Consider the following 15,639-nt stretch of genomic DNA (forward strand, 5'->3'; position numbering starts at 1 on the left):
CTTTTTATAGGAAGAAATTATATATAAAGAGATATACCTAACAAAAAGATATATATAATAGCACTAATTTTGTGGAATAATACACACAGGCAGCCAATGATGAAGTGCCACGTAATTCTTCCCGCAGGTATGAATTAACACAGTGGTGGAGTGGTGTCCAAGTCCAATTGATGAATTTGATGTATATGTGAGAGGATTTGGAATAGACATACATTAAATCCAGTGCCATAGATTTCTGAGTAACTTTATTGGGAGCATACGTTGTTTGCACAACCATCCAAGACTTAAGCAACTTACATCTTACGCAAGGTGTAGAGAGAACTGTTTTAACTTATTGCTCTAACATAAGGGCACATGATTCACAAAACACTGAAAGCTCTGCATCTTGGAAGCTACTGCTGTGCCTTATGATTACAAACATAAAAATAAATGACATGACCCATTACAGGATATGTATGATAAAGTGATCAAAATGGTATACATACTGGCACTTACAAATCTAGACAAGTAAAATCAATGGATCCTGTATCAAAAGGAAAATATTCAGTTGCAGCTATCCACTGATATTCAGCTGCTCATAATAATAAAAAAAAACATCTAAAAAGTGGCCTAAATGGGTACTTGGACGATCAAAAAGCCTGATCGTCCAAGTACCCATAATCAAAGCTGGTTTTAGATGTATCTAAAACCAGCTTAGGCCTTTCCCCTGCCTGTAAATGCACAGAGAGAAAAGAGGCGTTTTTAGAGGAGGGGAAAGAGCAGGCTATGGGTGAGAGGTGGGCCGACCTACACCTAGGCGTACAACACATATAACCAAAGATTTTGACAGGTTGCCTAGTCGGCACTTATACATTTTGACTTAGACCAAGTCAAAACAGGTAAAAGTGCTGAAAAAGGGGCCGCTGAGCTGATGGCGGCTAGCGCGATCAGTTCAGCGGCCCGGCAACCTACCCACACTCACACCGCAACCATCACGTCATGAGAGATGCCTCATCTCCCTTACCACGATCTGATCACCCCTCCACCTGAACTGCTGTGACCCACGGCAGGAGAGATGCCCAATCTCTCCTGCCCTGGGTTGTGGCAATTCAGGTAGAGGAGTAATCGCATCGCGGCAGGGGAGATGGCCAATCTCTCCTGCCGCGATACACCACCCCCCCACAATATCGGGGCAAGAGGTTGCCCAAGCCCTCCTGCCCCGCGGCACCCCCGAACCACACAACACGATCAGGGCAGGAGGGAGCCCAAGCCCTCCTGCCCTAGCGAACCGCGACCCCTCCCCCCCCTGCTGACATTGGGGCAAGAGGGAGCCCAAACCCTCTTGCCTCGCAATTCCCAACCCTCCCTTCCACCGAGTCCGATGGGTGCAGGAGGGAGCCCAAGCCCTCTTGGCCTGGCGACACCCTCGATGCAACCCCTCCCACAACCACCTCCCTGAACATCCGATCGCCCCCCCACTGACCCGTGACCCCCGCCAACCCCATGACCCCCCCACCCCCATCCCCCTTCCCTGTACCTTACAACTTGTTGGTCGGACGGACGGGTGCCAAACCCATCCGTCCGACAGGCCAGCCATCTCGGGAATGGCTAACCTTAGGGCCTGATTAGCCCAGGCGGCTCAAACCCCATCCACAGGTTAAGGTGCCTGGGCCAACTGTTTGAGCCACCCGGGCCAATCAGGCCCTAAGGCCAGCTATTCCTGAGATGGCTGGCCTGTCAGACGGACGGGCATGACACCCATCCATCCGACCAACAAGTTTAAAGAAACGGGGAGGGGTATGGGGTTGGGGCGTCATGGGTCGGTGGGGGGCCGATCGGGGGTTCGGGGGGCGGTCCTGGGGGGGTTGCGTCGAGGGCAGGAGGACCTGGGTTCCCTCCTGCCCGTATTTTAGTGGGGGGTGGGGGTTAGAGGGTGTCACCGAGTCAGGAGGGCTTGGGCTCCCTCCTGGACAGATCGTGGGGGGGAAGGGGGGTTGGAGATCACTGTGCCAAGAGGGGGCTTGAGCTCCCTCCTGCCTGAATCGTTGTAGGGGGGGGGAATTCTCTAACCGGTGTTGTTTTTGACAGACACCGGTTACAGAATCCAGTTTTTAGGCGAAGGACTGGCTCCTCCTTTGCCTAAAAACTCTTGTTTTGGACATTTGGGGCTTAGGCTTTTTTTAGGTTGATTATATGGTGTAAGTTTAGACGTAGTGGTGGTCTGGGCGTTTAAACAGCTGAACGTAGAGGCAGGCCATTATAAAAAAAACTTTCTTTTGGACGTTTTTTTTTGATAATGGACATTTTCCCTGCTTCTACTTTCAACGTTTAAGGCCTTAGGCTAAAAGGGGACTTAGACATTTTTTTTTATTATGCCCTCTGTGTCTGTATTATCAGATAGTGCCAGGGTAATAAAGGAGGGAGGAGTAAAATTCAGTCCAGTAAGCAATTATCTGGTTAGCTATCTGGATATCAGGCTGAATTTCATAGTTATTTCAATAGCAGTGCTGGCCATCCTCTTTCTTAATAGAAGTGCTGAATATTTGGATTTATACTAGCCTTAGTGGCTTGTATTTAAAATAAAAATCTGACTGCTGAGGCTGAATATCAGCTGGACTATTTATCCATTATATTTTAGCTCTGTATTCAGCTTATTTGGGGTTGGTTCGATATGCATAGAGATTCTGGCTGCTTAAATCACCTGTTTGGGGCTAACCTGACATATTGCTGCTGGGATTATGTTGCTAAAAATGCAAGTTTCCAATTTTAATAGTTTCTTGATATACCATCTATCACAAGTATCTAGACAGTTTACAATACAGTAAATACAGTAAAAAACTAAAAAAAAAAAAATCTACTCTAAAAAATTGAGGGGAGTTCACTGACAAACAGAACTGACATGAACCCAAAAGGAAAAAAGAAGGGAAAGGGAAGTATAGTTACACTAAAATTGCAGTAGAGAGAGAGAGGGGGAAGGGGAAGCTAATTTATAGGAGATGTGAGGCAAAGTTAGGGCAGTGTGGTAAGCTTACTGGTTAGCAGAGAATTTCAATCTGTTAACTGAATGAGCAACTGCATAACGTTAGGACAGAAAAAAGATTATTCTAACTTTATGTGGTGAAGGCAAGTGGGCACCGTTCTGAATGTTAGCTGTTACCTGCTTACCTCCAATATGGCTAGGGTTACCAGACATCTGGATTTCCACAGATGTGTCCTCCTTTTCAAGGAAATATCCGGTTCCGGACGGCTTTTCAAAATCCGGCACTTTGTCCGGGTTTTGAAAAGCTTCCAGCTAGCAGCGACGTCGTGAAGGCATGTGTGTGATATCATCACATCACACCAGTGCATATTCAGATGCCCTCCCAAGAAGTGAGCAGGTTGAGGGCGTGGGGCTGGGGCAGGGCTGGGGGGCAGAATGGGAAATGACTCGGGTAGAACGGGGCAGGGCTAGGTAGAACTGGACAGGCCTAGAGGTGAAGCCATGGGTCCGGATTTTCGTTCCTGAAAATTTGGTAACCCTAAATCTGGTGCCACTCTATCCAATTTCTTTGTCAATGTTTAGTGAAATGTCAATCTCAGAACTATCCCCCTGTTTTACTAAGGTGTGCTAAGTGTTTTAGCGCACGTGCTCTAACATGCATGCGTTAGCGTTTCGCTCGTGGTTAGCGTGCACTAATATTTAGCGCGTGCTCAAATGCATAGCACACCTTAGTAAAAGGCGCCCTGTGTCTTTTTATAGCCTTTATAGTTATCCAGTTTTCTACCTCCCGATTTTGTATCTTCACTGAAATGTAAGAGTATTATTATTATTATCTATTTGGTAAGAGGCAGATTCTAGATCAAATGCCATGAAATTTTCATAATAATTATGCCCTGCTTTATGCTTCTTTTTATATGATTTTTCCCCCTATTTTTCTCCTTTTATGTATCTTGAAATCTCCAATATTGTGTTATTTTGTGTTAGTCCAACGAGGTCCTCCAGCATCATCCCCATAGTAGATGTCCACATATCCACTCACCTAGTTTCATGTCACCCTCTTTGCCTAGTTCCTTCTATCTTCCCAAACATAATGACCTTCTCCAGTGACTTCTCTCTAACAGTGTGACCAAAATAAGATAGTTATAACATCATCATTGGGCTTTGAGTGACATATTTGGACTGATCTCTACAAAAAATCAATTTGTTAGCTTTTCTGGTGGTCCATGGTGCACACAGAATCTTTCTCCAGCACCAGAGTTCAAATGAGTCAATCCTCTTTCAGTCTTGTTTCTGTAATGTCCAGTTTTTGCATTCATAATTGCCCACTGAGAAAATGAATGCATGGACCAGTTTGATATTTGTTTTAGCTTTTAAATTATAAAGTGACGAATCACTATTCTGCGGAGTATTTCTTCACTTGCTAGTTGCTTCCTTGTTTGCCAAAGAGCCCAAAATATTAAAACTCTGTACAACTTCTATTCTATCACCTTCAAGCTCAAAAATCTTCATTATTTTCCATATTCATAAATCTTTGTTTTGTTTATATTTAGTTCTAATCCCATGTCATGACTTTCAGCTTTAACCTTTCTTAGCAGATACATGTCTTCTTTACTACTCGTAATGAGCATTGTGCCATCTGCATAACACAGATTGTTTATATTTCGACCACCTAAAGTATTTTAAAACCAACACTCTCTTCTTCCAAATTTCCTTTTCAAGGAGCTTAAGAACATGAAAATCATAATACAAGGTTAGATCTAAGGTCCATGAAGTCTAGTATCGTCTGTCCAATAATGACCAATTCAAGTCATGATTGCCTGACAGGATCCCCAAAAATAAGTACTCTACACCACTGATCTTCCTACAAATCATGACTTCTTTCCTTATTTTTTCTCGTCAATTCTCTACCTCCTAGGCAGATCCTCATCTTATACTTCCATCATTCCTGTGCATCCATCTCACCACACTCTTTCCCTTTTACTGTCTTGCTTATCTAATTCTTACATAGTAAAAACATATCGCCGATTGTCAGCAAATAACAACCAGAAAGCAAAGAAAAAAACAGTAAAATAAATAATATTTAAAAATGGGAAGTACAAGATGCCTAAGAAACAAAGAACACTGTGGGATGGTCTATGCCTCAATGGCAGTCATACCTCTCATAGAAATGGACCTTGGTACCACGAAAGTCAATGGGTATGGAACAGAATAGTGGAACCTACTGTGGGTGGGTCCTTAGGCATATGGGCTGGTACACAGGTAAGGCTAGTCTCAGTTAGGGCACTGGTTTTAACCTAAGGGGCTGCTGCGAGAGCGGACTGCTAGACACGATGCACCACTGGTCTGACCCAGCAGCAGCATTCTTATGTTCTTAAGGCCCGCCATTCGGAAGATGGCGGGCCTGCTGGGCGGACAGGCTTGGGACCCATCCATCCATCCAACTTTTCATAAGTCGAGGGGGGAATGTGTCAGAGTGGGGGAGTGGTTGAGGGTCACAAGGTTCGGGGGTGATCATGGGTTCAGGGGGATGAAAGGGGGTTCAGGGGCAGTCCTGGGGGGTGCTTCATGGGCAGGAGGACCTGGGATCCCTCCTGCCTGTATTTTATGGGGGGTCACCATGGGAGGAGGTATTGGGTTCGCTTCTGTCGGTATTGATTCGGGGTGGGGAGTGGATCGTGGCAGGAGAGATTGGGCATCTCTCCTGCTGCGATCGTGATCACTCCTCCCCCCGAACTGCCACAAACCGTGACAGGAGCGATTGGGCATCTTTCCTGACGTGGGTCACAGTAGTTTGGGGGTGGGGCGATTGCAATTGTGGCAGGAGAGATGAGCCACCTCTCCTGCCACGATCGTTGTGGGTGTGGGGGGGGGATTCTGTAACCGGTGTTGTGTTTGAAAGGCGCCAGTTACAGAAACAAGCTTTTAGGCAATGGTCTGGCCCCTTCTTTGCCTAAAAGATCTTATTTTGGGCGTTTGGGGCTTAGGCAATTTTTGGGTTGATAATGTATTATAAGTTTAGACATAGTGGTGGTCTGGGCGTTTAAACTGCTGAACGTAGAAGTAGACCATTCTCAAAAAATCCTCATTTTGGACTTTTATTTGATAATGGACATTTTCCCTGCTGCTGCTTTCAAAAGGGGACTAAGACGTTTTTTATTATTATTATGCCCCTCTTTGTATCCAAAAGGACTGATAAGACCTGACCCGACACAGTCCTTGTTTCGAAAAAACACTCCTTCCTCAGGGGTCCTAGAATGTGTCAATACCAGAAAACATGATGGATAACATCTGGATAAAAAATGGAATCAGTAGTGGATTGTGAGCAGACGTGAAAGCTCCTACGTATGATCTTATTTTTATGATTGTTTATTAAAGACTTGCCATCCTGTACACCATCACTGCAATTTTTGTTTTTGTTCTTCATTTCTTTAATAAGACATTAAATATTGTTTTCTGCGGCCCTCCAAGTACCTACAAATCCAAAATGTGGCCCTGCAAAGGGTTTGAGTTTGAGACCACTGATGTAGATCAGTAATATGGATTTTTTACACCTTCCCCACAGCAATACAGCCCACAAGCACATGGACTCGCTAGTGTTTATGATGCATTACCAAAGCCTGCTGAGAATTTGAGAACATGACTCATGGCAACAGCTTGCATAGACTGTCAAAATAAGACTTTTAACATTAAATTAAAAATGCATAGACATCTAGATTTGTTTCTACTCAGATAAACAAATGGGCCCTTTCACATAGGTAGGGCAGGAAATTAGGTGATCACAGCTGTGTCAGTATATCACATTATTCTGCTAAGTTATTCTCCATGAGTACACTGCATTGCATTTAATGTTTCCCTATAGGGTCTTTATAGTCCTCTGTATGGTCTGTGTAATCAGGAACATGTATACTTGAACTAGGCACTACCTAGTACCATGATGGAAGCAAATGCCAGCTAGTACAAAAACCTTAATGAATCTTTACATAGTATAAACAACCTTTAATTTTTCATTTTTAATACATAAACTCAGGCTGAGGCATTAGCTAACCAATGATGCAAGCAGAGAAAAGGTTAACCATAAGGAAGCTGATGGAGAAAGTTCCCTAAAATTCTGTATATCACCTTATGACTGGTTTACAAGGAAAAGAGGAAAAGAGTTTGTAGCAGGTCTTAATTTCCTTGTGATCTTTCCTGTGACTTTCTCCTATATAGTTTCCTTGTGTTTTTTCTCAACTATTAAGTACAATGAATAATTATCTCTGAGGCTTTCTTAGCATATGCCATTTCTTTTTGACCAGGCCCTATATTCCGCTCCACCTGATATCTGTGTGGTTTTCCCTAACTGTAAAACAATTAATAACACCTGGGATGCTTCAGGTCCCACAACCCTTTCTAGTGGGTGCATCTTTTCCCATGGATAAAGTATAGCAATAAATTGGTTACTGGACCAAGACATTAGGAAATCTGACAGAATTATTGGCATCCTGATACACCTGTAGAAAGGCCTGGTTTATTTTGTGCATGGTCCCCACTAATTAGAGGCACCCATTTTCTTTTGGAACACTATGGGCTCCTTTTACAAAGGTGCGCTAGCATTTTTAACGCACACACCGGATTAGTGCGCGCTATAGTGTGCGCTAGCTGAAAATCTACCACTTGCTCAAAATGAGGCGGTAGCGGCTAATGCGCTATTCCATGCGTGCAGGAAAGGATAATTGCCATTTTCTATTGTGGCTAATAGAAGAAGAAATGTATAAAATTATGGCCATTGCCCAGGTTCAGGGGAATTTATGTTTGTCCCTTCAGGAACTCTGTCTTCCTGCTAGTCTGGCATAATTTCCCAGCAATTGCTCTGTGTGCCTGCAACTTTGTGTGTGTATGAATGATGAGACTTCTCTTCTTCTGAGTTTGAGGGTTCTTGTTTGGTGTCAGGCACCTAGGCCCACTGCTGTCTTATTGCCTGCCATTTCTTCTTTATGGTAATATGTATCTTTTTCAGCTGCATACCTTTACCTGCTTCCACTGAGACTGATATAAGAATGTTTTCTTCTTCCTGTCATATTTTTCCCTTCTTCTTTCCATGTGTTAGAGTGGACACAGCATAATAGTGCCTTGCTGTGAGCTAGATTTTTTGGGGGAAGTCATCAGACAGCTTTAGATTGCCATAGACATTCTCTAATACATATATATTTTCTCTGTACCCATTTTTATCTCTCACTTGTGCAAGTATATTTATCCTATGATCTGTGGTGATTCTGCAACCTGTGACTCACATATTAGGTTATACAATTTTCTATGGTTGTGTATTTTTTATATGCTTCTCTGTGTATGTATCTTGTGCTTCTGAATAAAAGACGTTATCAGAGAGAGAAAGGTAGTGGCTATTGCCTATTCACAGATGTGTGTGATATGGTAAATGTGTGTGCCTTTGGGTACTGGGATTGACTGTAGTGGTTGTAGAGTGTGGTTACCTTAGTGGTGCTTGGCTGCGGGGCCCTATATGATTTATTATTTTTCAAATACTCAAAAAAAAAAACCAGTTCAAGATTATCAGACCTGAAGGGCAAACAACTGGACCCTTCTATTTCATTCTGAATATCAACTGCTGTTTTACTTATAAAATAGGAATGTGTAAAGAAAATGCTGATTGGATTTAGAGGAAAATGAAGATAAAAAGACAGAAAATAACTTACTGAAAACTTGTAAGAATGACTCCTTTTCCTCACTTCCTGCTTTATTTGTAGCTCTGCAGACATAGGAACCGCCATCTGTATTTATTATGTGTTTCACTGTCAGTTCAGAATTGCCCCCTCTCAATGAATATTTTTCATTTTCTTCAAGGAGTTTACTATTTCTAAGGACAAAAAGAATTATGTGCCATCAACAAACAGTGTATTTCATAACCTTAAAAAGCTGTAAATAGGCTTGTCAAACATTGCAGTTATTCCTATTAGTAGAATATCTGCATTCCTGAATCTCTGTGAGTGCAGCAACTTGAACCTGTAAAAAAAGATACATTTTCCAACACTACTTTCTGAAAATGCTCCTTCAGTACATATATATTAGGATGGTCCACGTTAGTATGAAAAAATAAAATATCAACCTTATATAATCTTATCTCCCACAAGGCTTATTGTTGTCCACTTGGTATGTCTTACTTGTGTCAAATTTCAGCTTGATTAGACAACATTTAGAGGTAACCCCAGCATGCATTGTTTACTTGTGTGCTGTATATGTAGGTGATTGTACATAATTAGTTTGTTTGGCGTCATCTAGTTTGTAATCTGCATCTAAAAACAGGCTCCTTGTAAAGACAGTCTGTCAGTTGTCAACTGCTAGACTGCCAGGTGGACTGGATGTTCTTCAACTGGTCAATTTTCATCACTATGACAAAAGAAAATCTTTGCTGGGAAGCTATAAGTTGATGGTAGTATGGGATCTAGTCAGGATACTGACACAATGCATAGACTCTTGCATTAGGAAGTTAATAGAACTACATGAAGAATATTTGTCCCTACAAAAACACAGAACTCATCAACGAGAAAGTGATAGACAGAATGAAGAAATCTTTAAAAGTGAACTCAAAAAGTTTGATAGTTAAAAAAAAAGATGTTATGACTGAACTTAAAAATGAAGAAGATTGAGAATTTCTACAGAAGCAAAGACAGAATGTGTTTTCTTTTTTTTTTTTTTGTAAATGTTTATTCATTTTCAGAACTTATACAAAGCGCCAACAAAATATACAATCAAATAATACAAATAACAGCAGTTATCATTGAACAAATAAGAAACAAAAGCACTTTACTCCCTCCCACCCTCCCTGGATGTGTGTAGAAATCATAAAGGTTAATCAATCAATCAGTCTTTTATTTGACAAACTAGTCTTTAAGCCCGTTACAATAACGGGTTCTACAATATATGTGTATCTGTCTTTCTCTCTTTCTCTCTCTCTCCTTGGCCGCTTTTTGTCTGTCTGTCTTTCTTTCTTTCTTTCTGTGTCTCTCTTTCCTTGGCTGTCCACACCATCTCTTCCCTGCTCCCCCTGTCCAGCAGTAGGCCTTCTCCCTTCGTTTTACCTCCCCCTGTCTAGCAGCACCTCTTCCCTGCTCCCCCTGTCCAGCAGTAGACCTCCCTTCCTGTTACCTCCCACCTGTCCAGCAGCACCTCTTCCTTGCTCCCCCTGTCCAGCAGTAGGCCTCCTTTCCTGTTACCTCCCGCTGTCTAGCAGCACCTCTTCCTTGCCCCTCTGTCCAGCAGCTTACCTGCGCCCACGATCCAGCATCCAGCTTCCTGGTCATTCGCTTCTAACCTCCTCTTCAAAGCAGCCTGCTGAGGTTCGCGGCCGGCTGTAGCGAACCTCGCAGGCCGCTCTGTACCTTGGTAGCACATTCCCTCTGACGCGATCTCATGTGTCAGAGGGAATGTGCTACCGAGGTGCAAAGCGGCCTGTGAGATTCGCAACAGCCGGCCGCGAACCTCAGCAGGCTGCTTTGAAGAGGAGCAGTGGTGGTGGCAGCAGTTGGTGAGTGAAGGAGGGAGAGGGGAGTCACTGATGTGTTCCCTGCCTCTGTGTTCAAAAATGGAATTCAGCACGGACCCAGAGACTACAGTGGCAGGGATCACGCCGTCCTAAGTGCACATGCGCGCTTAGGATTTTATCATAGAGGATGCCTCTAATGGACCCCATATTTTTTAAAAATTTTTATTATTACCCAATTGTTCTGCATTCATTCTTTCATATCTATACTACAAACATAGCGATTCCCACCAAAAATAAAAATTTAATCTATCCCAGTTCTTCCAATTTCTGGTTATCAATTGCATGGCCACCCCTTTCATAATCAGAAGTCTGCTTTTATAAACGTCTATTTGATTCTTAGCTTTCAACAATGTCTCAAATAGGATCACATCATAAGACAATGATATCGAGACCTCGGGTACCATATTAATTTTTCCCCATATTGATTTCCAAAAATTGAGTATAAAGGAACAATAAAGCAATAAGTGATCCAGTGTCCCTATTTCAAGATGACAGTGCCAGCATCTAATAGACTTTGAACTATCCAACTTTTGTAAACAAACTGGGATCCAAAAATACTATAAAACAAAAAGAACCAAATTTGTCTCATAGATGCTTAAGCTGTACATCTCATTCTCCAAGTCCAAATCCATGGCCATTGTGTAGCAGAAATATGCTGCTTTATTTCTATACTCCAAATGTCTTTTAAGCTTGTTTTAGGGGTTTTTTTTGCCAAATATTCAGATATTAATTTTTACCACTTAGCGGCCTGATGCCATTGAAAATCTGTCTGGAAACATAGGCCCGGCAAGCTATACTGATTTATTAAGTTGTGCCAATCAGGGAATCCTTTCTGAATGGCCTGTTTCAACTGCAACCATTTATAACCTTGAGATTTTGAAATGCCAAATAATTGTTGCAATTGTAATAAATTTACCATTTTCCCATTCTGAATTACATCATCTAGAGTACCTATACTTGCCGATTTGTATCTTGGAGTTTAACCATAGGGTTTGACACATAGATTGTTGTTTTGGAGTAGGAGTTAAGGTTTTTATAAATTTTAATGTATTCCAGGTGGTAAGAAGAATAACATTGTCCTTGTATATTCTAGGAAGTTTGATACTCAAAATATGGCGAAGATGTAATGGGGCCAAAAGATGACTTTCCAATATCAACCAATCTGGAAGATTCTCCATGAGTTCAAGAAGGATCCAATACATAACCTGACGCAAAAGAAAGGCTTGGTGATACCTGTAGAAATTTGGAAAATTTACCCCTTCCGCCGATTGTGATTTTTGCAAAGATACTAAGGCTATTCTAGCAGTTTTTACCCAGCCAAAGAAATTTTGTAAGGATCCCTTTAATTTCTTATAGAAGGAATTTTGAGAATAAACTGGTAAAATACTCTTTTGGTAACAAACCACAGGCAAAAATCATCATTTTGATGGTTTGGACTCTCCCCCACCAAGAAAGATGTAATGGATTCCAATGCTCACACATTTCTTTGACTTTCAATAATAAGGATTTTTCATTTACTGTCATGGTGTCTTCTAATGTTTTCTGAATCATTATACCCAAATATTTTATACCCTCTTCCTTCCAAAGGAATGGGAATGGATCAATAAACTTTTTACACAATATACATTCAATGGGAGAACCTCTGATTTACCCAGAAAATTTTCCAAAACGGTCAATCAATTCCAGTAAATGAGGGATGGTTGATTCAGGATTCTTCAAATTAAGCAAAATATCATTCACATAAGCCACAACTTTATAATCTTGACCTGCATATGGAATTCCTGGTATCTCCTTTGCTTGTTGAATGGCTAACAAGGGTTCCAGAACAATATCAAAAAGCAAAGGAGATAGGGAACATCCTTGTCTAACACCCCTCTTCAGATAAAAATGCTCCAAGAATGTATTATTAATATATAATCGGGCAGAAGGGGAACTATACAAGGTTTGAATCATTTGAATAAATCCAGATCCTATTCCAAAACAATCCATTGCTTGGTACATAAATGTCCATTCTATATGATAAAAGGCCTTCTCTGCATCCAAAGAGTCAGAGAAGGCTGGATCTTCCATTTTAGGCCTGTAGTTTGAAACTAACATGGGATCTCTGTTTGGCTTTGGCAAAACTATCGTTAAAGCTTCTGCCGTAGTACCTGATATCTGACCCTTCATCAGTAGTGATTGATATAATTTAAAAATATGAGGTAACAGTATAGTTTGAAAAGATTTGAAAAACTCCACTGTGAATCCTTCACTACCCGGAGTTCTGAGAGACTTCAATGCTGACTGAAATTATATAACCGATATAGGCGCCTCAAGTTATTCTTTTAAATGCTCTGGAATTTTTGGCCCAATAATCAAATTTAAAAATTCTCTTCCTTTCTTCTTTATTTGAATATAGCTTGGAAGAATACAAAGCTTTATAATAATCCAAAAATTGTTTTAACACATCTCCAATATGGGTATAAACTTTACCTTTTTCATCTTTAATGGCTGCAATTTTTCTTCTTCTTCTTTTTTTTTTTTTTTTGCTTTAAGATAATTAGCCAATAATCTTCCTGCTTTATTTGAGTTTCCATAATATACAGCTTGCTGACAAAACAAATCTTTCCTAGCCAATTGTGAGGAAATCTCATTATATTTATATTTAGCTTTCAGCAGGGCATTCAAAGTATCTTGTTCCCATTTCAAAGTCAATTGTGACTCTAAAGTCAAAATAGTTTGTTCCAAATTGGAAAATTCAGATCTGAGTAATTTCCTAATGTACACCAAATATGAAATAATCTGCCCTCTTACCGTAGCCTTGAAAGCATCCCATATAGTCTCCAAAGAGATTACCTCTGAGGTGTTAAATTGGAAATATTCATTTATTTTTATTTGAATTTCCTCAAGAAAGTTTGAGTCTGCAAGCAGTGTATTATTAAATCTCCAAACAGGTCTACTAGGATCTTCTTCAGTGAACTGATATTTTTATCCAAATTCCAGCATGATCCGGCAAAATGATCGGTTCTATGCTAGCCTTTATTACCTGTTGGATTAAATGATTTGAATCGCTCATAAAGAAATATTATATATTAAAAAAAAAATAATAATAATAAATTCTTGAAAAATCCACCATATATCCTTTAATCCTCATGTATGCATAAGATTAAGACCTAATGATTTTAATTGTCTACTCAGTTGTTTATCCATTATTGGATCCATGACAGCATTGAAGTCTACAGCTACAATTAAATTAGTCATAGCCAGTGACAGAATTGTTTGTTGGAGTTTTTTTTTTTAAGAAATCTGCCTGATTAGTGTAAGGTGCATAAATATTAAGAAGCATCAGGGTATCTTTTCCTGAAGTCATATTGACATAGAGCTATCTACCCATTGAATCAGCCTGAAAGTTATCAAATTTAGCAGAGATTGTCTTATTAATCAGGATTGCCATACCTGCTTCTTTCGTTATTTGCTGGTGTTTGAAAAAAACAATGCTTTATCCAACCCCCTTCTAATTTAGCCGCCTCAATTGTGGTTAGATGAGTTTATTGAATGAAACAAATGTCTGCTTGTTGCTTTTCCAAAAAATTAAGAATCCTTTTCCTTTTGATGGGATGATTAAGTCCATTGACATTTAAGGAATATATCTTTAAAACCATTTTATTTGATTACAAAATCTTAAAGGATAAAACATTAGTATCCTTCTGATCAAATTTAAAAATTGACTTTCTAGGACCCTAAATTATAAATCCACCCATTCCTACCCCTACCCCATCCGTGTAAATCACACGAAAACCGGTATGCAAACATGTAGGGCTCCTTTTATCAAGCCGCGCTAGCGGTTTAACACACGTAATAGCGCGTGTTAAACTACCGGCTGCGTTAGCCACTAATGCTTGCCTTGAGCAGGCGGTAATTTTTTGGCCAGTGCGGGGGGTAGCTCGTGATTAAAAGTCAAGCGCACTAACCCCGCTTGTGCGGCTTGATAAAAGGAGCCTTTAGACTAGGAAATCACCATCTCTCCCCCCAAGCACCCTAATTTATCACAAATTAATACTCCATGCTCTGCTAAATATTAATAAAATTAAGTATAACATCACAATAGCTTATAATTACCATACAATATTAATTCATCTTAAGTAATTAATAAACAGTATGTATTACCATTTATCACTGAATATTTCATTTTATAGAACAAGATAAATAATACATACTAGGACATGAACATTTGCATGAAGTTAGCAAAATAAAAATATAATAAATTCATTATGAACCTTATTCTACTAGGAATATCAAATTCATGACATTTTATTAACTACTATCAACCATGTTTCCAGAAATTATCTAATGATGAAATGAACAGTTATAAATTATAATAAACACCCATAAAGAATCTACTATTAGATGCCATCAAAAGGAAGCTATAATGAATAAATGACACCATTATAAAGGCTCTCTTAATATTAATTATAGTTAAACTCATAAGTTTACACCAAATTTAATAAAATTAAAATTCAAAATCTATAGAACTAATAAAATAAACAAAGACATTCTAGAGTTGATGTTAATTCATATAGTTCCTTATAATGAATTAAACCTAAGGGCTCCTTTTACTAAGCTGCGTTAGCATTTTTAGCGCACGCTAAACCCTCACTACGTGGCTAGAACTAACGCCAGCTCAATGTGGTGTTAGCATCTAGCGCACATGGCAATTTAGTGTGCGCTATTCCGCACGTTAATGCCCTAACGTGGCTTAATAAAAGAAGCTCCAAATCTCACTGTATGCTTATCACTCTAATTACCCAAAATGTAATCAAATTCATAAAGATCAAGATCCCCTCAATGGAATAACAAGACCATTTTAAAAACATATAATTTACTATCATTGTCAGTTAATTAATTATAACACCATATATAAACTTAATAAATCAATAAGAAGGACTTTCAAATCCGACCTTTATTAATCATGTAATAGTATTAATAATAATAGTAACTGAATAAAATAAAAACAAAATTATTGAGTTCTAAGAACTATAGATCCCCTTAACAACAGACAACTCATAAAGGTAAGGTTGTGCCACAGGGCCCTGGCAATAAAAACTGAAGCTGGAGTTAGCAGGTTTTCATGTTAAAGTCATGCCATTAGCAATCCTCCAGTTGC

At 40.0% G+C, this 15,639-nt stretch overlaps 1 protein-coding gene across 4 annotated transcripts in view; it reads right to left on the minus strand.

Annotated features, from left to right (window-relative positions):
- Positions 1-15,639, minus strand: part of NCAM2 (neural cell adhesion molecule 2) — a 600,622-nt gene that overhangs the window by 212,638 nt on the left and 372,345 nt on the right. For all 4 annotated transcript variants that reach the window (XM_033943261.1, XM_033943263.1, XM_033943259.1 and 1 more), the window contains one exon: positions 8,650-8,810. In XM_033943261.1, coding sequence (XP_033799152.1) covers positions 8,650-8,810 — 161 coding nt within the window. The remainder of the gene's footprint in view (positions 1-8,649; positions 8,811-15,639) is intronic.

This window comes from Geotrypetes seraphini, chromosome 4 (genome assembly GCF_902459505.1).
Source record: "Geotrypetes seraphini chromosome 4, aGeoSer1.1, whole genome shotgun sequence".
Lineage (NCBI taxonomy): Eukaryota > Metazoa > Chordata > Amphibia > Gymnophiona > Dermophiidae > Geotrypetes > Geotrypetes seraphini.